General features: G+C 42.6%; 1 protein-coding gene across 1 annotated transcript in view; it reads left to right on the top strand.

Annotated features, from left to right (window-relative positions):
• Positions 1-10,600: 10,600 nt before the first annotated feature.
• The window catches only part of Spink5 (serine peptidase inhibitor Kazal type 5), a 52,631-nt gene continuing 38,131 nt past the window's right edge, over positions 10,601-25,100 (top strand). Inside the window, exons 1-4 of the mRNA XM_048331629.1 lie at positions 10,601-10,655; positions 11,816-11,841; positions 16,257-16,384; positions 17,835-17,907. Of these exons, the coding sequence (XP_048187586.1) occupies positions 10,601-10,655; positions 11,816-11,841; positions 16,257-16,384; positions 17,835-17,907 (282 nt within the window). The remainder of the gene's footprint in view (positions 10,656-11,815; positions 11,842-16,256; positions 16,385-17,834; positions 17,908-25,100) is intronic.

Below are 25,100 nucleotides of genomic sequence, written 5' to 3'. Positions count from 1 at the left end.
GTTCCTGGTTGCACTCTACTACGTGAGCCACACCTTTAGTTCAGCATTTTGCTGGTTAATTGGAAATGGAATCTCATGGATGTTTCTGCAGGGGCTGGCTTCAAAGTGTGATTCTCTTATCTCACCCTTGCCAGTAGCTGTGATTACAGTGTGAGCCTTTGGTGCCACTATTGGCACTTTGACCTGTGCTATTCTTTGTGTGTAGCAACATCTGTGATTGTTCTCTCTCTGTACTTGCAATAACCAAAAAGAGTCTTCATTGCAAACCACTGGAATAAAGCTTATAAAAAACACAATCTAGAGGTTAAACCCACACGTAAAATGCCACGCATGAGGTAAGTCTCTTGTTCTTTGAAATACAACATGATAAAAATAAGAAGCAATTCTTAATTCGGGCACAAGTCTGTAAGTGAAAAAGAAATTATATTCCGGGGAATACACATAGATCTGTCAGCTAGGAATGTAGTTCTGCCATCCCTAGGTATTCGTCTTAGCTATGTTGCTTGCAAGGACTGGCTGACCATACCAAATGATCTAAGTATCTCAGCCCTTACGAAGGCCCATACCAGCTCCAAGTCGAGCTCATGAATCTATGCCCCATTCTTTGGGTACTGAACTCTCTCAAAGGCAAGAGGAATGGGTGTGCTTTCTTGTCTAAATCAAACCCAAGACATTTCCTCTCCTCTCTTTCCTCTCATTTCTTCTCTTTTCTCTGCAGTCATTCTCTCGGCCTTCTGAGAAATAAAGGAAGAAGAGGGCTCTGTCGAGGACAGCTGTTTGTTCTAGAACAGTACTGACTTTTTCCATTGCAAAGTAGGGCAGAGATAAAGCAATCCTGGGTATGTGAGCCCTTGCTGTTGAGCCAAAAAGACATGGAAGTGAGCAAGGAATCAAGAATGAGCTTTCTTGGGAACCATGCAGCCCACACCTCGAAGCTTGCTTCTCTTCCCAGAAAGTGGACGTCAGAAGATATTCAGCATTTCCGCCACAGGTAGGCTGCCATTTGTCTGTTGCGTCATGACTCTAACACGAGAGATTACTCTGACTCCCGAGGGTTGTTTTCCATCCAGCAGCTAATTAGGCAACACGACAACAGGGTGGAGCGATACTGGTATTCTGGATATCTCCACGCCCACGGTGCACTTGGCCCCACGCCGAACGAAGCCAGCCACCCTCAGAGCCGGGTGGCACCTTAGCCAGCCACACCCGGACAGCAGCAAATGGCATTCTTTCAGCGACTGATGTTCATGTAGACTGTGCAAATCAGTTCATCTAGATGCAAAACAGAAAGGTGGCAGGTCTTTCTCTTCCTCTTACCTTTCTCCCCTCCTCTCGTAAGATTTCCAGATGTAAGAAGCTAGCCTGGTGATGGCAGAGGAGGCAGCTGGACAGACAGCATCAGCTTACCCCAGAGCAGAGTTGGGAAGAGAAGGTGCATTCATTCAGCACCTTGCAGTTCACAGTGTGCCTTAAAATAGGCTGCTTTATTTAATATTTATGACAACACGGATGTGCAGGTAGTACAGCGTTTTATAATAGAGAAAATGGACTCTGAAACGTAAACATGTCTAAAATTACACAGACATACTGAAAGGTCCAGTCTTTGCCCTTTAAACCACAGACTGTTTCTTCTGTTGTTTTTTTTTTAAATTAATTAGTTAATGAATTAATTGTCAAAGTGATATACAGAGGGTTACAGTTTCATACGTAAGGCAGTGAGTACATTTCTTATCAAACTTGTTACCTCCGCCCTCATTTTTCTCCCACCTTACCCCTTCCCCAATTCCCACCCTGCCCCCCAGTTGTACAGTTGGTTGACAGCATATTGTAAGTATTGCTGCTTCATTGGTTTGCCTTTTACCCTTTGTCTCTCCAATTTGATGTCCTGTTGTTTTTTTTTTTCCATTTTTCTCTATAGCTTTTCTGTAAGTTACTGAATGGTAGAATGTCCTGGAGGAAAAATTCATCAACTAATTCAGTATATATGCAGTATTATTATGTTCCAAACTTTTGCTTTTGAAGACAATGTTTTGTTTTTTTTTTTACATTGGCTGCTAAACTGAATGAATGGAGTTTAAATTGAGTCATTTAGGAATGGCTTCAGTACTCACAGACTGATTTCAGCCAAAAGTGATGGGCAGAATTAAAATAGACTTGCAAATCCTCATCAAGTATGTCGGTTTCGACTATATTCCGTGATCTTGCTAGAGGCTTAGAGATGTAAAAGGACTCCATTGCAATGTGAAATGCACGGCTTACCTCTCTAGCTCTATTAAAGAAGGGAAAATGTTTGCCTACTTTGGAGTTTAGACTGAGCCATTTGATTTTTTTCTTGGTCCTATTTGTAAAGGTGTTACTTTTTCATGGTTCAAATGACCTGTCACTCTCTCTAGTCTTCCGAGGTCATTGCTTATGGCAGGTGACCCAAGCCCTTCTGAAGGCTTCGCCATCTGGAGCTGTAGTAAGATGTTGAGGGGAATGACTTCTCTGCTCTGTTAGGTTATGTTCCAATGATTACAAATTGTTTCCTGAATTTTTTCGTGAAATATCCAGTACTTCAGGAGACCCCCAAGTGGACTTCCTACTGTGCTCTGTCATTCAGTGCCATCAGTGTGCTATCTGTAAAGGCTTCCAAGAACAAGTAACACTGACCTTGTCCTATGAGCTAGGGATCGCTGAGAACTTTACATGAATTAACTCGTCTGGTCTGGAGGGTAATCATGACTACAAGACTCCGTTTAATGGTGAACATTGGGAGATGTGGACTTCCATGATCACACAGCCAAGATATCTGTCTTCAAACACAGTTAGTGTTGCCCCCAAAATCCATTCTGAACGTCTAGGTTCCCGGGTAGGCTTGGCTGTGTCTGGCATGGACTGTGACCCTAGCAGTCGCTGGGCCAGCCGTCTCTCCCTTGTCCTTAGCTGCTCAGACATTGGGTCAATCATGTGGCATTCTGATCATGGTTCGCCTGAGGTCAAACTGCCAGAGAGGCAGCGCTTGCCCAAAGCCACTGAGCTCCAGTAGTCAAGATGAGGACAGTCCATCTTCTAGGACAGTCCATCTTCTAGGACAGTCCATCTTCTTGCTCCAGGCACTGTCTGAATCCACTAGCAGGGGATAACCCAGGAAAACCTTGAAATGCTTTAGCTTGGGGATCTGGAGTGAGAGCTTCTCTATCCGTGGGAGGAGGGGAGCCTGCCAGGCCCTGCTTTCCTGATTCGACTCCATTTCTGCCAAAGCTTCCCTTGGAGTCTAGGCTAGAGGCCTTGAACTCTGGGAGCTGCACAATTGGCCTGCAGAGGGGTCCTGGGCCCATAGCTCTGTCTCTGGGCGCTGGGCCACTGACATCTCTGGTTCTGAGGCTTCTGGCTCGTTGGGCTGCCCTGCACTGATCCACCCTCTGGCTCTGCAGCTTGGAAATGTCCAAGGGGGACTCTTCAGAGTCCAGGACTGCCAGGGCCAACCCCCAAAGCAATCCCCTCAGACACAGGAGGAAAGGGGTGCTTGTGTCTTTGTACTGATAATCCCGTTTCATTAGCTGTCTTTCTCTGGCAACCCCTGTCCCATACAAGGGAAGGGAAGGGAAGTTCAGGGTCTTATCCAGCCCTAAAAATACCCACGAACTAACTCTGTCAGCAATAACATTCTTATCTTGTAAACTATTTGCTGCATATAGAGACTTAAACAACCAAGAGAAGTAGAAAGAGAAACATCACCGAAGTAATGTCATCAAGTCGTCAGAGATAATAAATGTTAAGATTTTATTTCCTTTAATACATAATAGGCCAATATTTTTAAAAACATAATAAAATATGATTTTTTTCTTCTTGAAGGTACTGATTGGGGCTTTCACTCAGACCTCAGAATTGTTAGGTAAGTTTTCTACCACCGCATTAACTCAGCCCTTTTGCTATAATTTTTCAGATAAAGTCTTGTAATTTTACAGGCTCCCCTTTGATGACATTCTCGCTCCCTATGCCTTTTCTGTAGCTAAGATTACCGTTTCAAACCACCGTGCCTACTTTATTTGTTGACATGAGATTTAAAAAATAAAACTGTTTTCTTAAATTTTCCTTCAGCCACAATTCCAATCTCTATCACCCGAGTACTTGAGATTACAGATGTTTCACCATGCCTTCCTTGAATACAACTTGATTTCTAAGGTTGAATTTACTACAAAGAATTGCATAAGAGAAAATCAGTATCATCTACCTCTTTACATAATTTTGCCCTGTCAACCACTTGTTTATATTTTAAGTGTACTTCTTACAGTAAGCAAATAAGCAGGTCTTACTTTTAACTCATAGAGTTTACAGATTGACAAAGAATATTAAATTTTTCTCAAAATGTGCATTATTCTACACATACTATACGTGTATAATGAAAAGATGAATGCCATTATTATTAATAATAATATAATTAATATTAATAAGGAGTAAACAATTTCATGTCCAGTTGAAAAATGTAATCTCTCTGCTAGCAAAACTAGTATTTTTTGTAGAAGAGTGAAAAAAACAACATTATCCCTATGTAGTCCCATAGAAAATAGAATGAAGGCACCCCAAGGCTGTTCATGAAATAACATTTATTCTACATACAGGTTTTTGGAAAGAATTATTTAAATTACTTTCCATTGAAGCTTTCTTAAATGAAGCAATTTCATAGTAGGATTTAGTAATGGCTACATTTCTATCACAAGGGACATACCCCTTCCAATAGTGAAAACCTATTATGTGAAAAATGATTTTCATATCCAATTTTAATTTCAGTCCCTTCCTCCCCAGTACCGCTAGATAATCAACTAGTTATATAATGGGTTAAATAGCATTATATAGTGTGTGGGTAGAAGCTAAACTAAAAAGAATTCAGGTAGAACTATGAAAGTAAACCTCTGACCTTCATGATCTGTGAAGGAGTGACCCATTCTCATCAGCTGATATTTTTTTTTCAGATAAATAGGCTTCTTGTATAAGTCTACAAACTTACTTTTACATATTCTTACACTTTGTCCATCCATGATAGTTTAGATAAATTACGGCCTGATGTCACAGGTGAACTGAATGTTCCTCATTGAATTAAGCCAGAAAATAAATCTATTAGGAGACTGTAGTCTTACAGAAGGTTTGAACACGGTTCGAAGAAAGCTCCCTACATTCTTTTGCCATCTTGTCCAATTACAATTCATGAGAACCCTCTTGATCTCGGGCTAACAATACTTAATTTCCTTCAGTTCTTAGAGTGTAACGCCCACCCTCATTTGAACAACAGTACTTGACCATTTTCTTCTCTCTTCTCCATTTGATGACCTGTGCTAGAAACTACATATCCTATTTCATCCACCAGTTTACCACTATGCTTTTAGCACCAGCCATATGAAGGTAGGCATTCAGTAAAGGCTTGTGGGATTCCTGTGGAGACTATTACTTAACTCACCTGGGATACTATGGTAAGCTTGCCCCATGGTGCAGGCAGAAAAGAGGAAGGAAGAAGAGAAAAAGAGAGAAAGGAGGGAAAGAGAGAGTAAGAGAGTAAAGGAAAGCGAGCTGGGTTGCATGGGAAAGGAGGGCGGTGTGGCCAGTGGATTGGATGTGACCTCAGAGAAGGGGGAGGTAACGGCCTCCAGGTGTGCCAGTTACCCAGGTAACGCAGGTACTGGGCGCAGGCTTAAACAGGGCCTCTGCCTGGAGCCCTCCTGGGGGGGGGGGTGGACCTCGCAACTATAACATGCTCCTAGCCTTAGGTTTGTGTCTTTAATGTTTGGAATCACCTTTTAGTACGAATACTCATTAGTCACTCTTTTCTTACTACTTTTTCTGTCTGATACAAGGGTTCGTGTTATTTAACTTGCGACCACGGTCATTTTGTAGCCTGAGGCCTGTGTAGGAGCTTCGGCTTGCCCCCTGGTAAGCAATGTGTGTGCTTTTGAGACACTTTGTCATTTGGCTGTGAGTCTCTCTCCTCCTCCCCCTCTGCCCTTCCTCGTTCCCCTTTTCCTACTCCTCCCCGTTGCCCTACCTCCTTATCTTTCTCTTCCTCCTCCTCGCCTCCTCCTCTTCCATTTTTTGTGAGCCAGGTTGACCTCAAACTCCTAATCCTCCTACTTCAGCCCCCTGAGTCTATGTGTCCCAACATGGCTTCTTTGTTAAAGCAATTAACATCAGATGGGATCATCGATGTGGGAGTTTGTGGTGAGTCATAAAGCTGAATTCAGTTTTCATGTATTTTCAACAAACACGCCTGTAATCCTAGCTACTCAGGAAGATGAGATCTGAGGATAGTGACTTAAAGCCAGCCCAGACAGAGAAGTCCATGAGACCCTCATTTCCCCTTAGCCACCAAACAGCAGAAAGTAGAGCTGTGGCTCAAGTGGTAGAGCGCCAGCCTTGGCAAAGAAGTTAAGGGACAGCATCGGGCCCCGATCTCAGGTCCTCATACTGGCACACAAACAAACAACAATGATGGAGTGAACCTAATATGCAGATAGGAAATGTTATAATTAAACCCACTGTTATTCAATTAATATATGTTAACGCGACAAAGAAGTATACGTCTTCTGTTTCCCTGTGCCCCTGGGAAGGTAAGAGCCTAACTTCAATAACTTCAAGTTAGACAGCAAACGGCCTCACGACAAGGACCAACCTCCGTCCTGACTCTTCTTGACTCTACAGCCTGGAGTTCAAACAGCCACCTTGACTCTGGGGATGTAGCTCAATCGGCAGGTTGTTTCAGAGCTGGTGTGAGAGCTGAGATTCAATCCCCGTGGTTAGCCTAACCTCCCCCACCTGATGAGCCACCCTGCGGTCTTAGGCCCTGACGTACAGCGTGGCCTTTCCCGAAATCCGGTGACACCGAAGCCCTTCCCCGAGGTCCGCTGAGTCAGGCCTTTTCTTATCTCGTGTGACACGGGCAGCAACAACCAGAAGCCTTAGCTCCGCCACGAAATCCAACTCCACACCCCACACAAACCAGATGGCAGAATATCCCCTCCTCCCCCGCCCCAGTGCAGTTCTCCACCCCCCCCCCCAGCCATATAAACCCCCTTGCCCAAGGACAAGAGCTACCCCTGGCCCCAGAGGGTCTGCCTGCCAACTCGCTGACAATCAACTGGACTGAGGCTTTCACCATTACCATAAAAGAGAAATCAAATGATATGAAGTCCCCTACCCATAGCTGGGCATTGGATAGAATGGGATAGTGCCAGAAAAAGAAGAGAGAGAGAGAGAGACAGATAGACAGACAGACAGACAGACAGACAGACAGAGAAGAGGAAACAAAAGCCCCTAAACAAAGCTTGATTTAGACTAGAATTTCTTCTTTGCTTTAGCAGGCTGGTCAAAATTTCTTATCTTCCTCTTTGAATAAAACATCCAGCTCTGTTTCTCTTTCCCACAATTCCACGGGTTCTTAACTTTAGTAAAAGGCAGACTGAAAGAATCAGCCAATGTAAAGTTGAACAACTACCAACGCATTTGTAATCCCTGTACATGTTTCTGCATTGACACCTAAGGGGTGTTGTTTTTTTTCTCAAGATGCTGTAATAAAATACCACAAACTGAGAAACTTTACAAAAATGTGTATTCCCACATTTCTGGGGCCTAGTATTCCCCACACATAAAACTTAACCCACAAAATCAGACATTGAAACTTTTGTTTTCTTAATCCTAATCTAATCAAAGCAACAATTAAGTCTATAAATAGCAGTCTACTCAGTAAGCAAGCAATGCCCATCCCATATTATTCTTAGATAAAATTAGATGCTTATCTCTATATAGTTTTTTAGTGTTTCCAGACAAACAGAAAGGAATTCTCACACAGAAACTAAGTTACCAGTTTAATTAAACATTTTGAGATAACAAAGTACATAAAGAATTTTCTTTTCTTTTGCCAGTCCGGAGGCTTGAACTCAGGGCCTGAGCACTGTCCCTGGCTTCTTTTTGCTCAAGGCTAGCACTCTGCCACCTGAGCTGCAGTGCCACTTCTGGCCTTTTCTGTGTATGTGGTGCTGAGGAATCGAACCCAGGGCTTCATGCGTGCTAGGCAAGCACCCTACCACTAGGCCATATTCCCAGCCCCCATAAAGACTGTTTTGTAGTTTATATCTTTGACAAAAGATCCGAAATGCATGAAGTAAATATTAGAATTATACAAACGTGAATTAAAATTTTTGACAGCTATATCTATTAAGATACATAGATGCTCCGCAGACACCTATAGCTGGTGCTTGTAATCCTAGAAGCTGACATCTAAGGGTCCTAGTCGTCAGCCAGGGTAGAAAGTGTGGGAGATGCTTATTTTCAATTAACCAGTGCTGTTATCAGAGGAGCACGGTACACAATCACCAATTCTACTGCCAGGCACTGAAACTTCCTACCCAAAAAAACACGTGTTTTGAGACACATTTGATACAGCCTAACAACACAGATGAATAATGAAAAAAATTAATATTAGCCCATCGGCAGTTAGAAGAGGGTTTTGTGGGGACAAAGAATCAGGGATTGCAATTATGAAGAAAAAACATCATACGTTTTCCCTTTAAGTTTGCTTTTGGAGTGTGCTGAGTTATTCTGCACTAACTTCTGTGCTCAAGAGACGTTTACTCTTCTTGGAATCTTAGAAATTACCTAGTAAAACCACATCATCATAATGGAGAGATCAGCTATCATTAACTATAAAGCTCCTCACCTCTACCTGGTATTGTTCTGAGCAGTAAACACAGACACACATGCATGACAATATATGGATTATGCTTAAGCCTCGCAACCATTGTACAATGCGGGTATTATTACCTCTGTTTTACACGTTAGGGAACTGAGGCCCAGAGAAAATAAGTGACTCGCCCCAGGCAGCACAGCAATTGGTGAGTCAAGTGTTGGACCCAGAGACACCTTGTTCTAAAGCCTGGTTCATTTCCATCGCACGGTTACAAGGACGGGAATAGACACAGACTTCCTGGCTCCCCGCTCCGTTCTCGGTCTATGAGCTGGTGAGTGAGTTTGCTGTTCCAATCTGTGACCTCGCGCCCTGGGCTCCCGACATTCATCACGCCATTGGGAAATGACAAAGCTGCCACCACGGGGCAGAGCCTGCCACCAACAATGACGTGTGTGTAGCAAAGAAATGATGCAAAAGAAAGGATCCACTCTTACTTTGGTGGTGTCAAGGCCGTTGTCATTGGCCGGCTCACACCTGCAATCCTAGCCCCGCGGGAGGCTGAGATCTGAGAAGCCAGCCCCTGCTGCAAAGGCCCCGTGAGACTCTTACCTCCCGTTACCCACCAGAAAACCGGAAGTGGATTTGTGGCACCAAGTGGTAGAGCCCTAGCCTCGGGTAAAATGAGCTCGGGGATAGCACCAGGCTGTGAGTTCAAGCCCCACAACCGATTTTTGAAAAGAGAAAGGGAATAGTGTCACATGACTGAAATTTTAACTTTACCTGCTACGTAATTATGAAGAGGCTATTGATCACGTACAATCCAGATCTTTTGTGAAGACTTGCAGATTACTGGAGTAGTATTTTACTCGACTTTCAGTGGTTTTGTCTGTTCTGCAGGTCAGCTAGCAGCATAAAAGAGGCTGATAGGTGAAAAGTAGGATGGAAGAAAGGAACCAAGAAAACGCTCTATAGAAAAAATGTCCTGCTTACATTCCTACAACCTTTCTTTTTTTTTCTTCCTTGGGAGATTAAATAATATAAACTACACTTTAACTTAGAGCCAAGCCAACTAGGCCATATTTCTCCAACAGTCATTGGGATAGTTAAGAGCTATGGAAAGTTCAAGGTTGGGTATCCACTATGTATGACTACGATGTTTGGTTAAAATATAAGATTGTTTTAGGGTGTAAAATAGTGTGGTACAAACTTTATTTTCACGAAGCCCTTGCCTTGCCTGATGCGTAAGGGTGAAACGGTGTGTGGAGAAAACCGCAATCCCGAGCCGGTGACCTGCCGTGAGCCCAGCTCCGTCTCTTCCAGCTCTGCTCTGAGCTCTTGGGAAAGTGCTTGCTCTTTCTCCGAGTTTGTTCTCCAAGTAGCTGGTGTTTGAATTTTTCATTCACCTCGAATCCCGTCTGAATCTGGGGTAATTCGTTCAGACCCTTCAAAATACCTAGGGATGGGCTCAGCAGCTGCGCTGGGTTCTCCCAGCAAAAGCAGCTTTCTCCAGATGTGGAAGCCTGATCGGTAGGCCATCTGTCTTCTTTTCCCCTTCCCTCCCTCTTAGGAAGGAAGCACAGTCAGAAGCCTATCTGTGTACAAGGCAATATGTCTGATGTTGACAAGAATCTCAGGGCCTGCGTGATTAGGGAACCTTCAACTCTGAGTGGGGTTCTGGGACCCTGCTGGGAAAAGCATCATGGAAGTACCTTACCAGTCGGAACAGACATTAGCTGTTTCTCTCTGCCCCCCCCCCATGGAATCCCACAGAATGGAAGCTGAGCTGGCGAGGTCTATGAAGACGTCTCCCGTAAGCCTGAACAACTGGTTCTGCATGTCATCAGTACTTGTATAAAAGTGAGCTGCACGCCAGGAGTTCAGTCGTAGAGCACCAGCTGAGCAATGCCCAGAGCAGACCTGTAGCCGACTTACATCATCTTCGCTATGAAGGCAGCCACAGTGCCAGTGCTTCTGACCCTGGCTCTTTGCCTCATAAAAGGTGAGCAATCTGCATACAATGGAAGCCTTTGGCGGCACCACTCAGAGCCAGGGGAAAGGAGTCCCCTTGCCCTTCACAGATAGAAACATGAAAACGCTACAGGAGCTTGCCTGACACAGATTCACATTTACACATGTGGGTTTTAACTATTCTCTCCTCGGGAAGGGCAAGCAGTTAGAGAATATGCGAATTTTTATCCGTGGTGAATCCTCCTCTTAAATTTATATTAGTTCTGAAAAGTTAGTAGGTCATTATACTATATCTTTACCTCACCAAACATCAATTTATACTACACATATATTAAGTACTTAAAACCCAGATGTAAGCAATATATACTACCTATATAAATAAAAAATTTTAAACTCAAGTATCTTTTTGTTTTAAAGCAATAGAGGTCTAGCTTATTTTATATGTATGTTTTAAAATTGGCAATGGGATGAAAGTATTGTTGCTAAAGGATGTGAGTGAAGATACGTATTTCTTTCATTTGCTGTTTGCCATGGAAATATATATTGTTTAAATTTATCTTCCTGTAAACATTACACTTTTTAAAAAACAGAATCTCAGAAATAAAGCCAGTGAGTTTTTTATACGCAGATGATTCCAGGTCTCCTATATGAATTGTGTAGTTGTTAGAGAGTCAGAGAAACAGTGTAATACTCTGTGGCTGTAATTAACCTTAACTCTTTGCCATGTATCGAACATTTGTAACTATCATAAGGAGGTAGAATGATCAGAATTCAGAAAATGGAATCTCATAGGTATAGATGATGGAATCTTCCTGCTACATCACAATTTTAAGTTATATTAAGATTGTATGGTGTATTGGGTATGTGTATGGTGATGTGTATGTTATGTAGTATAATACAAGGAGGCTGCCGTACTTTGTGAGGAAGGACCTAGTGGAATTATACTCTGTGGTAACTGTAAAGCAGGAGTATTATTGTGCAAAGTAGTTGTACTTTGCTGTATGATTCACCATTGAGCTCTCTTGGTGCAGGACTTCATTTATCTGCCGTGGGAAATCTTAATGTGTTTAAAATAATTCCCGGCTGTACCATGTGTTGTCATGAGAAGAGTGGAAACCCTGCATTGGGTGAATTGTTTGTTTTGCTTGCTAAATGCTTGACATTCAACGTGGCTTCTGCGTTTTGTTCCAGATGCCGTCAGTGAGGATGCTAATCAGGTTAGTCTTGCTTTTTCTCCTGGAAGCCATTCCCAGTTCCCTTCAGAAAAATGGGTTGTGGGCACTTGCATGTTAATGACACAGGCGGATCGCACTGGGAGGCACTAATAGCTTTTGTTAAAAACATAGAAAAAAGTCTTCCTGTATCAAGACGTGAATCTCTCTCACCCTTTCCTGTCTTTCTCTGTCTCTATTCTCCGTCACCCTGTCTCTTTCTCTCTCATGCACACATACACTCAGTATGTTAATGGGGGTAGATGTCTGTAAGTGGCAAGCTACCATTTTACAGGAGTGCTCCAAAATTCCACACACAAAAGAAGCTAACCGGAACGTGGAACTTCCGTTCCATTTAGTAGCTGATAAAGCCATAGTATTCCACATAAGAAGTTAAGTGTTTTGGGGCAATCATTATGCCAAGAGGGCCTGTCTGTATCTAGTACAGACACAATGTGTGTATTTTATTAAATAAAGAAATGTTTATTGAACATCTGTTATGTGTCAGATCCTATTTGCAATGCTGGAAATAGTCTAATATTATTTCTGAGAGTTATGTTTTAGTGGAGGAAAACAGAGACCTTTAGAGGCAAATTATTGAAAACAAATAAAATTGAAAAGAAAAGAAAATATATAAAGAAAATAAAGCAAGGTATAGATAGGAATTCCGGGGAGTGGAGGTGGTATCTGTTTCTCACTAGGGTGGTCAAGGAAGTTTCCCTGGAAAGACCATGACTGGAAGTCATTAGGACTGAGCCAGGAAGACCTGTGACATTTTTATCAAACCAGGTAGAGCAACAGCCATGTCAGATACCTCAATGAGGGGTGCTAAACAAACTATCAAAGGCCATTTCTTTGATCAATTAGATGATCCCTCTCTATAGAAATTAAACATTTCTGTTTGAAAGGAAAATTAAAACTAGCAGTCTTCACACACACACTTCTGTTTGTACATATAGCAATGCATCTCTCTAGTTTAGTGACGAAGTAAATGTAGTAACAGAACAAAATCCCTCCTCTACCCAAAAATTCTTTGGACTGTGCATACAATATTTTCTTGCAATTAATGTTTATAAGAGAAAGTTTCTATAGAAATGTTTTAGAGAATTGCATCTTATTTCATCCAAATTTGTTGTTTAAGGATAGGTTCAGAAATTATGGTAGGAATGAAGAACAGTGGGATGAAATTTGGGGAACCAGAAAGAATTATTCTCAAGAAGACTTGTATCGTTGAGCATGAGACCATCATTTTCTTTTCCCCAAATTCACGATGATGGCGGCTGAGTGCAGATTTTGTACTGACTTCTCCCTATCAATAAATTGTATTTCACTGGGGGAAAAATGCTTTTTAAAACACAGGGTACCATTTTAGCCACCTTGTCTTGGCATAAAAGGCAAACAGCGATAGACAGACAGACAGATAGATAGATAGATAGATAGATAGATAGATAGATAGATAGATAGATAGGAGAAATCATCATTTCATTGGGAATGTTTCTAAATCACAGACTTGGCATATACTGCCTTCAAAATGCTGAACTGTGTGTTTCCCAAGTTCGATACAGTGGCCCCATGGAAACACATTGAATGCTGCAGACCCAAACCTGAACAAAATGGAAAAAGATGGATCTTACATATATGCCTAAGTTTGTCAGCAGAGAAGATTATGAAACCAAAACAAACTTTTTAGTGTGCTATTCCAAGATGGGAAAATCCTAAGTCCTGGAAGATTTGGTTACAAGGACCAGAAATGGACAATTATATAAAAGACAGTGAGGTATCAGGATCTCATGATCAAGGTGGGAAAACAAGAATAGCAACAACAACAAAACGAACAAAAGTACACTGAGGCCTACAGTTACAACAGTTACTGAAGTCATCTCCCCTCAAGATGACTTGGTCTAGATCTGTTCCTGTTTCAAACTTGCTCTTAGGGTAATTGCAAATAATTTGCTTCAAAGATAGCACAACTTCTACTTTCCATTTGTATGGTCCTATGTCCCAAAAGAATACACAGAATCATGCCATAACTCAGAGAAATGGGATTGAGCCTTCTCTTGACAAATTAAAGATTGTGAAAATGTTTCTTACCCTATTCTGGAAATCTCTCATGGCTATTTGTAAAAAAAAAAAAAGAAAGTGTTCTTTTTCCCCTGAGAATTAATCTTTGATCAAATTGTGACACTGGAGAAGTCCAATTTCAAAATTTCCTGATTAATGCTTTTCTTTTTATTACAATTAATGGTTTTCTTATGCTTACTCATTAAAATCTACTTAGAGCTTCATTCCAATATTATCATGAGTCTTCATTCTAAATTCTTTGTCTAAAGTTCACATTACAAGGGTTATACTTTTATTATAGACATTGGGCTTTACTGCCAATAAGACTTTGGGGGAGCACTTATACCTGGCAAGCTGGGGGGGGGGGGTAAGTTGCAAAGTTAGTACAAAATAGAGAACCAGAGACCAGGCACGATTCTCAAAATGCACAGTCATTCATCTATTGCAGAAATGATTGCTTTGCTACCCTGACAGGATCACTGGCAGGTGATAACAATCTGAGAGAGGATTTAGCAGGTCAGTCTTAGCAGAAGTTCCCAGGGCTGGCCTCCTATGTTATTATTCTCCACCATTAATTATTCTGTAAGTACTGCCAAATGCGTACTACATTTAAGAGACTAGATGAGACTATGGGCCTTTGATAAATCAGGATGGAGAGGTAGGTGGATGGATGGACAGATGGCTAAGAGGACGCCTTTCTCACATTGAAACATGTTTCCACTCTACTTTGCCCCATTGATTCTCTCATTGTTCCCCTTCCCGTTGATTTCCCATTACTCTCCTCCAAACTTGGAACTCTGCATCCACACTGGCACAAAGAAAGAACCCAAACCAGACAAGCATAGAGCAATAGCCTCAAGGACAAGTTGTAAAATAGTAGTATCAGAAAATGTGACACAGGTTTTAAAAAATGAAAGAGAGAGAGAGAGAGAGAGAGAGAGAGAGAGAGAGAGAGAGAGGGGGAGGATGCAAGTGTGGAAACAATGACTTCATAGACTTGCAGGTTTTTAAGATGGTGACTGTGTTGGTGGCATCGTTTGTTGATTCTGGGTGTGAATACATCTACAGAAAGAGTGCAAGATTTTGGGAGGCGTTAACAGTAAGCCCAGAAACTTCAGCTTCGTTAGCTTTAAAGTTAAGTCTGCTTGTGCATATATGACAAATGCTGTGCAAAAGGATCTGAGGTTTGCCAGAAAATGAATCACTGTAGAAACTTGTTTGCCAAATATATATGACTAAGGAGCCCTTAAAAATAAACAACTGCTAAGATAGAAATATTAGGAGGCTTAGCAGTACAGATCTGGGAGGGGAGGGGACTTACACAGGTTCCCATGATCCTATTAGCTCTTGTTTCCCCTCTACCGCTCCAGCTCCATTCACAGAAATCACTACCACGTTACTGCATGCTAATTATTTCCATGCCAATAATAATGGCACCAAATGCCACAACAATAATAATATAAGAAGATAGTTTACTTGTTGAATATCTGCAATGGGTCAGCCATTCTCTGAGGATTTTACTATAGACTTACCTTCAATCTGCCTACATCTTAGGAAATGTATACATCTCTATCTTGTGCTTTCAGTGGCTTAACTGAGGTTTAGAAACATTATCTTGCTAAGGTGTTTGAGGTTCTAAATGTGCACCCTAGAATATAAGCTCAGATCTTTCTACTTCATTCATTATAACAGATAAGTGCCTATAAGGGGAATTTACCATAGGGTCCTTCAAGCAAGACAGAGTCAAAAATTTTAAAACATTTGTATTAACTGACTGGGTAGCTTTGGTGCAAGGAAGTCAACACCATTAAGCATGACTGTTGGAGTAAGTGGTCCTTAAAGAAATCTTGATTTGTCACCAATGGTTCATGCTTGTAATCCTAGATAGTCAGCTGGGATTTGAGGATCATGTTTTGAAGCCAGCCTGGACAGACAAACTTGAGAGACTCATATTTCCAATGAACCACAAACATGCCAGAAGTGGAGCTGTGGCTTAAGTAGTAGAGCACCAGCCTTGAACGAAAACACTAAGGAACAACAGCCAGACCATCAGTTCAAGTCCCAAGATGGAAGAAAGAGAGAGAGAGAGAGAGAGAGAGAGAGAGAGAGAGAGAGAGAGAGAGAAGGAAGGAAGGAAGGAAGGGAAGGAGGGAGGGAGGGAGGGAGGGAGGGAGGGAGGGAGGGAGGGAGGGAGGAAGGAAGGGAGGAAGGAAGGAAGGAAGGAAGGGAGGAAGGGAGGGAGGGAGGAAGGAAGGAAGGAAAAGGAGAGAGAAATAAAGAGGGAAGAAAGGAAGAAGAAATCCTTGCTTTGATACAGTTTCAGTAGAGACACTGGTTTGCATTCTGTCTTTCCCCCCCAGGACGCATGCAATGAGTTTCAGGCATTGATGAAAAATGGAAAACTGTTCTGTCCTCAAGATAAGATCCTGTTTCAAAGTCCTGAAGGAATAACGCTCATCAACAAATGTGCCACATGCAAACTGACACTGTGAGTACCTCCTCCGCCTCACGTCACCCAGGAACCTATTCCCTGAGCCCCCAAAAAGCATTCTTTTTTCCCCACTGTATTTTTATCCAAACATGAAGGAGTCAATACATGTCCCAGAAGAGCCTCTGCCATCACCCAATAGAGAACACTGGCATTTGCCCCGCACGTGGCCTGAGTTCCAATGAGGTCAGGTGCAGTCTCAAAGGCATTTCAGCGGGTCCCCTAGTGTTACCTTCGAGTGCACCCCGCAGTCAGCTGCACTGAAATACATCTTGGTGCCTCTTGGTTCTTGGAGAGAAAGAACAGGAGAAAGACAGATTCCTTGGGCCTAGCAGGACCTGTTGTGTTGTAGTGGAGGGTGTGGGAAGGTCACGTGGAGGGGGGCACCGGGCACCTGCGGGCTCGCCGGCAGAAGTGGTCAGCTGCCAGGGATACGGGCAGCATCTTCAGACCTCTGAGATTCAGCTAGGAAGAGACGGATACTGGGTCTGTAGTAGACCAACCTCTTCCAGCCCAGACAGTATTCGCTGGCTGGACTCTCATTAGATACCACTGTAATTGCTTCCAATATTTGACCTTAATTTCCTCCTAATGACACACAAACCATAGAAGGTTTGATTTATCAATTACAAATCCTCGAACCAGAAGGGAATACATCATTTTTTTTCTTTCTCTTTGGATTTTTGTTGTTGTTGTTGGTGGTGGTGCAAGTCCTGGACCTTGAACTCAGAGCCTGGGCACTGTCCCTAAGCCTTTTCTCACTCTCTTGGGAGTTTGGTGTAAGCCACTAGACCAGGTATATTCATTGCCATGAAGCCCTTTTTGTTAGATGAAATGTTTTAGGAGAGTAAAACTATGAACTCCTGACCAATAATTTTAACAACAGTGAAATACTTTAAGATCTGCACATTTATTGCTTGAGAGACACTCCTTAGATTATTTTCAACACATATGTAAGTTATATGTGAATAAAGGTATTGTTTTCACTGGAAAGAAGGAGTCTGCAATGGAGAAGTGTCATCTTCATGTTACTGTTGGCTCCAGGTGATTCGCTCTGTGAGGCTCCAGGGTGTGGGTCTGATAAAGGCCTTTAAATGTTTCATTCTGTCAAAACGTTATCATTCAACAACTGCACTCTAATAATGGTACGCATCGCTTCTAGAGTTGGAGGCCTTCTTGCTGTTGGATGTACTCGTGAGCGGTAGTTAGTTACGCAGTGAAAGCCAATGATTTTTGCATGTAATGGACTGTATTTGAGGTTTCTTTTGTTGTTGGCGGCACTAAAAGGTGGGTTCTGATAGTACCACGGTTGAGGACTTTTTATTTTTACCTCTGACTTGAGAGATGGGACTCAGAAAAGCCATCCAAAGTAAGGTCACCATGCGAGTGTTTATCCCTAAATGTTGTCCGGGCTGTGCTTAAACGATGTTATTCCTTGTTCTCTTCTCAGGGAGAAAGCAACAAAATCTCAGAGAAGAGCCAGGCATTTAGCAAGAGCCACAAGGGACACTGCTCCAGCCAAGGTGAGACTACTTGGCCTCCACCTGTCATGTTTACTTTCGGGATGGTGCCTGACTCTAGTTAGAGCTATCTGTTTATTTTCTAATTGCTAGGTTATACTAGTTTTGAAGCCAATTACTTAGAAGGGAGGGAATGTGGCTCAGTCCAAGGGTGGGCTAAATACCTGGCACATCTTGTCCATAGGCCCAACCCATGACCCAACTCTCTGAAAACATGTAGAGCGCTGACAGGCACTCAGAGGTGGAGTAAGGAAGGCAGGGTGATGTGTGATTTCTGTGACAATTTCTCACACTGCTATCCTGTCCACCTCGAGTAGGAGCTTTCTCGGTTCTATAGAACTCATTGTCTGTATAACTTGAGAAATGTGTGTATCTCAAGGTTCCATGTTCTCATCTTCTACATGGTCCACGTGTGGGAAAGAAAATTGAACAAGTCAGCCACAGTGTCTAATACGAGTCGTCAGAAATTGGATTTCTTTCCTTCATTTTTTTTTTCTGGTTTGCTTCCTACTGTATTTTCCTAGTGCTCGGAATTTCCCTTTGGTCGACTAGAGTTACTTGTTCATATCTATTTTTCAGACTGAGGCTCGAGCTAATATTTTGCTAGAGAAAAGGACCCAGTGGTTTAAAAAAAAAATAAGTAGCAAAAACAAAAGGAAAGCAATTGTACCTCATTAGGCCATCACACAAACTCTGACTTGATAGCTAAGTTTAATTTGTACCAGAAGTATAAAAATAAAATAAACAAAAAATTAAAAAAAAAACAACAAACAAATAAGAGAGCAGGTCCACGTGAGTGGAAATTCCTCGTCTGAAATAGCTCATCGTTAATTGACAGAACCGGTGTTGCCACTAGCCAGGGTGGCAACTATGTCTCCAGTTCACCTAGGTGGCTTCTCTGCTTTATTCTTTCTCTTCCTCCTCTCCTCGCCTGACACATAATTAAAATGATCAGCCAAGGTGGAAACACCCTACTTAGAGCTTCCGTGGCTTGCCACGCTACTGTCTTCCTGGGCAGCATCCCTCGGGAATGTCTGAGGACTGCAGGCTCTGCAGTCCACATAGTTAACTAAATTCTTATTCTGGGTTCAATTGGTCTCACTTAAAAAAAAAAATAGCACCGTCACCCGCAAGTCCTTGCCTGTAACAGAAGATGGCCATGATGATGCTGTAAGACCTAAAGCAGGAGAATGTGTTGGTCGTAGCTTTTCAGTTGCCACATTTGCTTTGCCACATTTGGAGTCAGGCTTACTCTATACAAGGCCTCACTCTCCTGTCTTCTTAACTTTTAAAAAAGGGTGTTTAGAAATGTCAAACACAAACAAATGTCGAACAAGCCAACAAAACACAGACCACGTTGCAATCTTCAGACATCTCCTGTTAGTTCCACATACTAACGCACGACCACCACCCGCACGTTCACATCTGTAGACTCACGTGTATTTTGCCCCCCGCTAAAAATCTATTTTGAATCCACTAGGAGTTTTAAGAAATAGAATCACAGAGTCATGCTTGCATGCCGTTGGATTTGGGGGAAGAGTGAGAACCGTCACGTTCCCCCTCGAGGACCTGCCCTTCCCACCCCTGCTCAGTCAGCGTGGGGCTTCCGGGCGGAGCGCAGGCCCCGTGGTCAGGGTTGGAGGCAGCTTACCTACCGCTCGCACACTCGCTGCGGTGGAAGAGATGAAGTTCATGCCCCAAGCTGGGTTTGCAGCCATGAGTGGAATGTTCTCCTCACTCTTCACACAGGCGTGTGGGGAACTAAAGCTAGGCCTAAACAATTCAGAAACTCCAGTCGATGCCAGTGCTACAGAGCTGCACTTAGAAGAACGTAAAAATATCCCCCCGGAAAGTGAACGTAAAAACTGCCTCTTGCTCTGTACAACCGTCCAGCTGAAGAGGATGCTCGCCTCCTTGCTAAAGGTGGTGGACACAAACTGTATCCAATCATTCACTGGCCACTAAGCTCATAAAGTTCATAGGGGAAAGCCATACAATAAAAACCCAGAAGCTGAGATTTAAAAATAAAACAAAGCAGACGCGTCAGGAGTGGCTAACGATGGTAAAGCAAGATGCCAAAGATTTAGTGTGGCTGACAAAGCAAAAGGAAAAAAAAAAAAATAATAAAAAATTAAGTTTAGAAGAGAGATCGTAATCCCAATTCCTTCTGAGTCTCTGATGTGTTCTCTGATAGATCCTGTTCCAAAGGCCATTATACTGATGCAAATTAATAAGGTGCAATTCATACTTCGAAAAACATCAGATTTTTTACTCGGGAGAAATTACCTCTGAGTGTTTGTAGATACTAGATTTGCAGAAAAATTCTTTTGTGTATGTGTCAGTCCTGGAGTTTGAACTCAGGGCTTGAGCTGTTTTGCTCAAGTGCTCTACCACTTGAGCCACAGCTCCACTTCCAGCTTTCTGTTGCTAACTTGGATATAAGAGTCTCAAAGACGCTCCTGCCCAGGCTGGCTTCAAAACATGATCCTCAGATCTCGGCTCCCCAAGTATTTAGGATTACAGCCGTGAGCTACCAGCACCTGGCTTGCAGAAAAAAAATTGAATCAGTTACTAAAATGTGTTAAAAAATACTAATCATGTTGACCATAAGAAGAATGTAAAATAATAGTAAACAAACAAGTTACTGAGGAACATTATTCAAAATAAAATGTGTTAAAATAAAAACATATCAATATGTTTAAAAGGATTAAAATCATATACACATTCAAAATTAACAACAAAAATAAGTCGCAAAAATCTTCAACGCTTTAGAATTTGTGCAACACACTACTGAAAAAGTAATGAATCAGAGAAATACCCATGGGAGGGAAAATAAAGTGAGCTCTATGAAAACAAAATACGATTGAATACATGGACTTCCAATAAAGGAACATGTGCACATTTAAATATGCAAATCATCAAAAGCAGACTTCAAATCAATTTAAGCATCAACTCTTTGGAATTAAGAAAAAGGAAGCAAATAAAAAGACAAATTATCCTTGAAAATTAAAACAGAAATCAATAAAATATGGGGAAAATGATTTAAAAAATCAGAAAACCAAAGCTAATTCTTTGAAAAGATGAGCAAAGAAGAAAATTTCCTTAGCTAAATTGTCCCAGAAAATGAGAAATAGAATTGAAAGCCCGAAACTCAAGAATTAGATAGGAATGACCAATGTGCTTTGTAATCAAATGATTACACTGGAATACTATGAACAATGCTACACCAACGAATAACCTGGAAAACAGAAAAATACCTCAGAAGAAACTTTTAAAAAGTGGCTTAAAAGAGAAACTCAGAATCAAGCAATGTCAATTTAACAGTATGAAAGAGCAATTAATAAAATCAAAGCAAAGCCCAGCTCAGATGATTCCACTGGGGATTTCCACACAATCCAGGCAGAAGAAATAATATCCATGCTTTAAAAAGTCACTCCAGAAGAGGAGACAACCAGCTCATTCCAGAAACACAGAATTATTCTGAAACGGAGTCCAGGTGAAGATATTGCTAGAATATTTTACTACCAACAAGCATCCCTCAAAAACTTAGTTATGGACTTCCTCAACCTTGAGCAAGTCGAATCAAATAAGGATGAAACCATGACAAAGTGGAATTTTCCCAAGAAGGCAAGACTGACTGAACAAAAAGGAAATCCACTAGTCTAACACACCACACTGATGAGAGAGAGCAATCTCATGGTATAGGTCAATAGGTGATACAAGGAAATTAACCAATTCTGTTTTGCTTGCCAGTCCTGGGACTTGAACTCAGGGCCTTGGGCACAGTCCTTGAGTTTCTTTTGCTCAAGGCTAGCCATCTATCTCTTGAGCCACAGCACCACTTCTGCCCATTTTCTATATATGTGGTGCTGGGGAATCGAACCCAGGGCTTCATGCATGCTAGACAAGCACTCTACCACTAGGTCACATTCCCAACCCAAGAAATTAGCAAATTCTATCACGAATTCCATATTAAAACTTACCCATTAAACTGTCAGTAAAAGTACTGTAAACTTTCTCAGCCAGACAAAGTACACTTATGGTCATTAAGCATTTCTATCCCCAGCTAGGTGTGGTGGTAAAAAAGCAACAGGTGACAAATAATGTAATAGTTAGTGGTCAGAGGTCAATGCTTTGCTTTAACATTCTTGCTCGTGTGTGTGTGTGTGTGTGTGTGTGTGTGTGTGTTCCTGAGGTTTCGACTCAGAGCTTTGTGTTTCTTAGGCAGGGTGCTTCCCTGCTTGGTGTCCCTCGGAGTTTTGAGGGATGGTCATTCATTTAGGGTCTCCTCCTTCTAATGTAAGTTTAGAATAAGCTGGAATAACTAGGTTTGGGTAATTATACACTCTAGTGTTCTCAGAGGGATGAAACCATCTAATGATGCATTTCTCTGAAAATAGACTTATCAGTACATGGCCTATCACTGTAAATGGCACAGTAGTGTGTTTTATATAATTAAAAAGTAAATATTGGTGGGCTGGGAATATGGCCTAGTGGTAGAGTGCTCGCCTCATATACACGAAACCCTGGGTTTGATTCCCCAGCACCACATATATAGAAAATGGCCAGAAGTGGTGCTGTGGCTCAAGTGGCAGAGTGCTAGCCTTGAGCAAGAAGAAGCCAGGGACAGTGCTCAGGCCCTGAGTCCAAGGCCCAGGACTGGCCCAAAATAATAATAATAATAACATTATTATTATTAAAAAGATGGCAATTCTTCCACAAACTATAAATGCAAAATATTACCTAGAAAAAAAATCTGTGAATGCCTAGAAACCTGTATAATTGGTCATGTCCCACTGCGTTTTGTTTTACCACCTGGTGTGTTTCTGTTTAGATGTTTAGCCGCATTCTAGTGACCACAGACGAGGGGAACCATGCAGCCTACGTTTCTCCAAGTCTGGCCTACTTCACTTAATATCATTTTTCCTCAGTCTTTCCAATTCCCCTCTGGGCTGCTGCCAGGCCATGAGAACAGAATCTAATCCGTGAGCTCCCGTGACCCCCACCATCAGGGACAGGGGCCTGCGGGGGGCTGGGATCCACCCGCCCCCCCCCCCAGGGAGCTTGGGGGTGGAAGGAGGGGGTGGTGGAGGATGTGTGCACCTGCTCTCGGCTCCGCTCACGAGGCTTCCGAGCATTGCCTGCCCACTCCCGTGGCCCAGCGTGTCCTGTGGGCTTCTGACGGAAGGCCAAGGCCCTGGCTCTCCAGGCCGATGGTTGTGTGATCCAGAGCAGCCCCGTGCTCCTGCGGTATCCAGAATGGTCTTAGGAGAAAGCCGGCCACGGATGTGGGTTTGATCGAGTCCCCCCCCCCCCCGCGTCCCTGTCATTGATGCACAGCAAACTTGACCACCCCTAAAAGCCCTCCGTGTGCCAGGTGTGCTCCTCCTTCCGCTCTCTGTCATTCAGCGGCTTCGCACCGACCCCGGGTCACCTACAATGCCATCTCCCGGGGACACTGCCCTTGCGGGTTTACATTCGCAACCATCCTCACTCCCAGGCCCTTTCCTACGACTTGGTTTATTTTGTGCAAAGCCTACCATGTTCTGACATTGTTGTGTCCATGACCTGCTTCCTCCTAGCAGAACGCGAGCTTTTTAGGAACATGGGTCCATTTCTGTTGTGTCATTCGATCTTTCTTGTTTTGTGCCAGTCCTGGGGCTTGAACTCAGGGCCTAGGTGCTGTCATTCAGCTTATGCTGCTCAAGGCTAGCGCTCCACCACTTGAGCCGCCGCTCCTCCTCTTCTGCCTTTTTGATGGTTAATTGGTGATAAGCATCTCATGAACTTCCTTGCCTGGGCTGGTTTTGAACCACACACCGTGATCCTCAGACCTTAGCCTCCACAAGACTGTAGTGCAGCTCATTGAATACATCAGCAAATGAAGAAAATAGCATATATGCCCAGAACTTGTTTTATGTTTTCAAACGTGTTTCTTCCTAAATGTGTGGTTTTTGAAATATGCTGAGTCTCTTAATGCAATGTCAGATTGAAATATTCACTGCAAATTTACACCTCCCTTACTTTATTTCTCATATCTGAGACATGTTATTTCATCTCAGGTACATAATCTAAGTGCTCCATGTAGACCATTAAAATCTTTTTAATAACCTCAAACTTGTGTTTCACAATGTGCCATCCTACAGAAAAATCTCCAGCTGCAGTCGTTTGATTTTAGATAGAAGTTAAGTTCAAGTCCACGCTGTGTTCTTTAGTTAGCTTATGTCACAATAACAATGTTTCATAAGTATTTATTTGATCTCTACCGCAAATCTGGAATGTGGGTAGGGTGTGAATTCCCATTTTTCAGATGAGGAAAGTGAGGTTCACGGAGGTAAAATGAGTGGGTGGCAGACTTGAATTTGAACAATCATCTTCAGTTACCACCTGCCGTTTCCTCGCCCTACAGGTTTGTCCTGTGCATTTGTCCTATCATCAGAGCACAGATTCTAGCATTCCTCTGGTCATCGCTAAAAGACACGCAGTTTTCTTATCTTGGCTATCAGTAGAGAAAACTATTTCAAATGTCAACAGGAATTTCAAAAAGATGGTTATGCATGCTCTCACTGATATGCATGTATCCACATGTCCAAATTCCCTTCCAGGTCTGAGAAGTTGGTGAAATTACAGCCAGCTTTCAAATAATTTGAGATCCTTAGATAGAAAGAGGGTTTGCTGCTTACCCAGATCACACATCCAAGTGACTGTCATCTTTATGAACTCTGAACCCAGAAATTTATGATTTTAATTACTAGAGTTGTGATTTCAGAAATCTTGCTTTAAATTACAATCGCAATCTGTTATAATGGAAGCACTATTGTCGCTTGTAATTTGCAGAACTTTCATATCCGTTACTGGCAGCTCGTCAAGATGGGTCTGTAAAGTAGACAGGCAGAATTTGGCAGAGAGACATGGATTACATTTCAGAGAGGTAGCTGGGCCTGGCTCACCAAGACAGCAGATGGTTGTTTGGTTGTTTGTGCCGGTACTGGGGCTTGAACTCAGAGCCTGAGCTCTCTCTCCCTTAGCTTTTTCCCCTCAACGCTGGTGGTCTTCCACTTGGGCCACAACTTTACTTCCAGCTTTTTGGTAGTTCATTGGAGAGTCTCGCAGACTTTCCTGCCCGGGCTGGCTTTGAACTTCTATTCTCAGATCTCAGCCTCCTGAGTAGCTAGGATGACAGACAGCCACAACGC

The sequence above is a fragment of the Perognathus longimembris genome, chromosome 22, assembly GCF_023159225.1.
Source record: "Perognathus longimembris pacificus isolate PPM17 chromosome 22, ASM2315922v1, whole genome shotgun sequence".
Lineage (NCBI taxonomy): Eukaryota > Metazoa > Chordata > Mammalia > Rodentia > Heteromyidae > Perognathus > Perognathus longimembris.
Note: the sequence above shows the minus strand (reverse complement) of the source record. Positions and strands in the feature narration are given on the sequence as shown.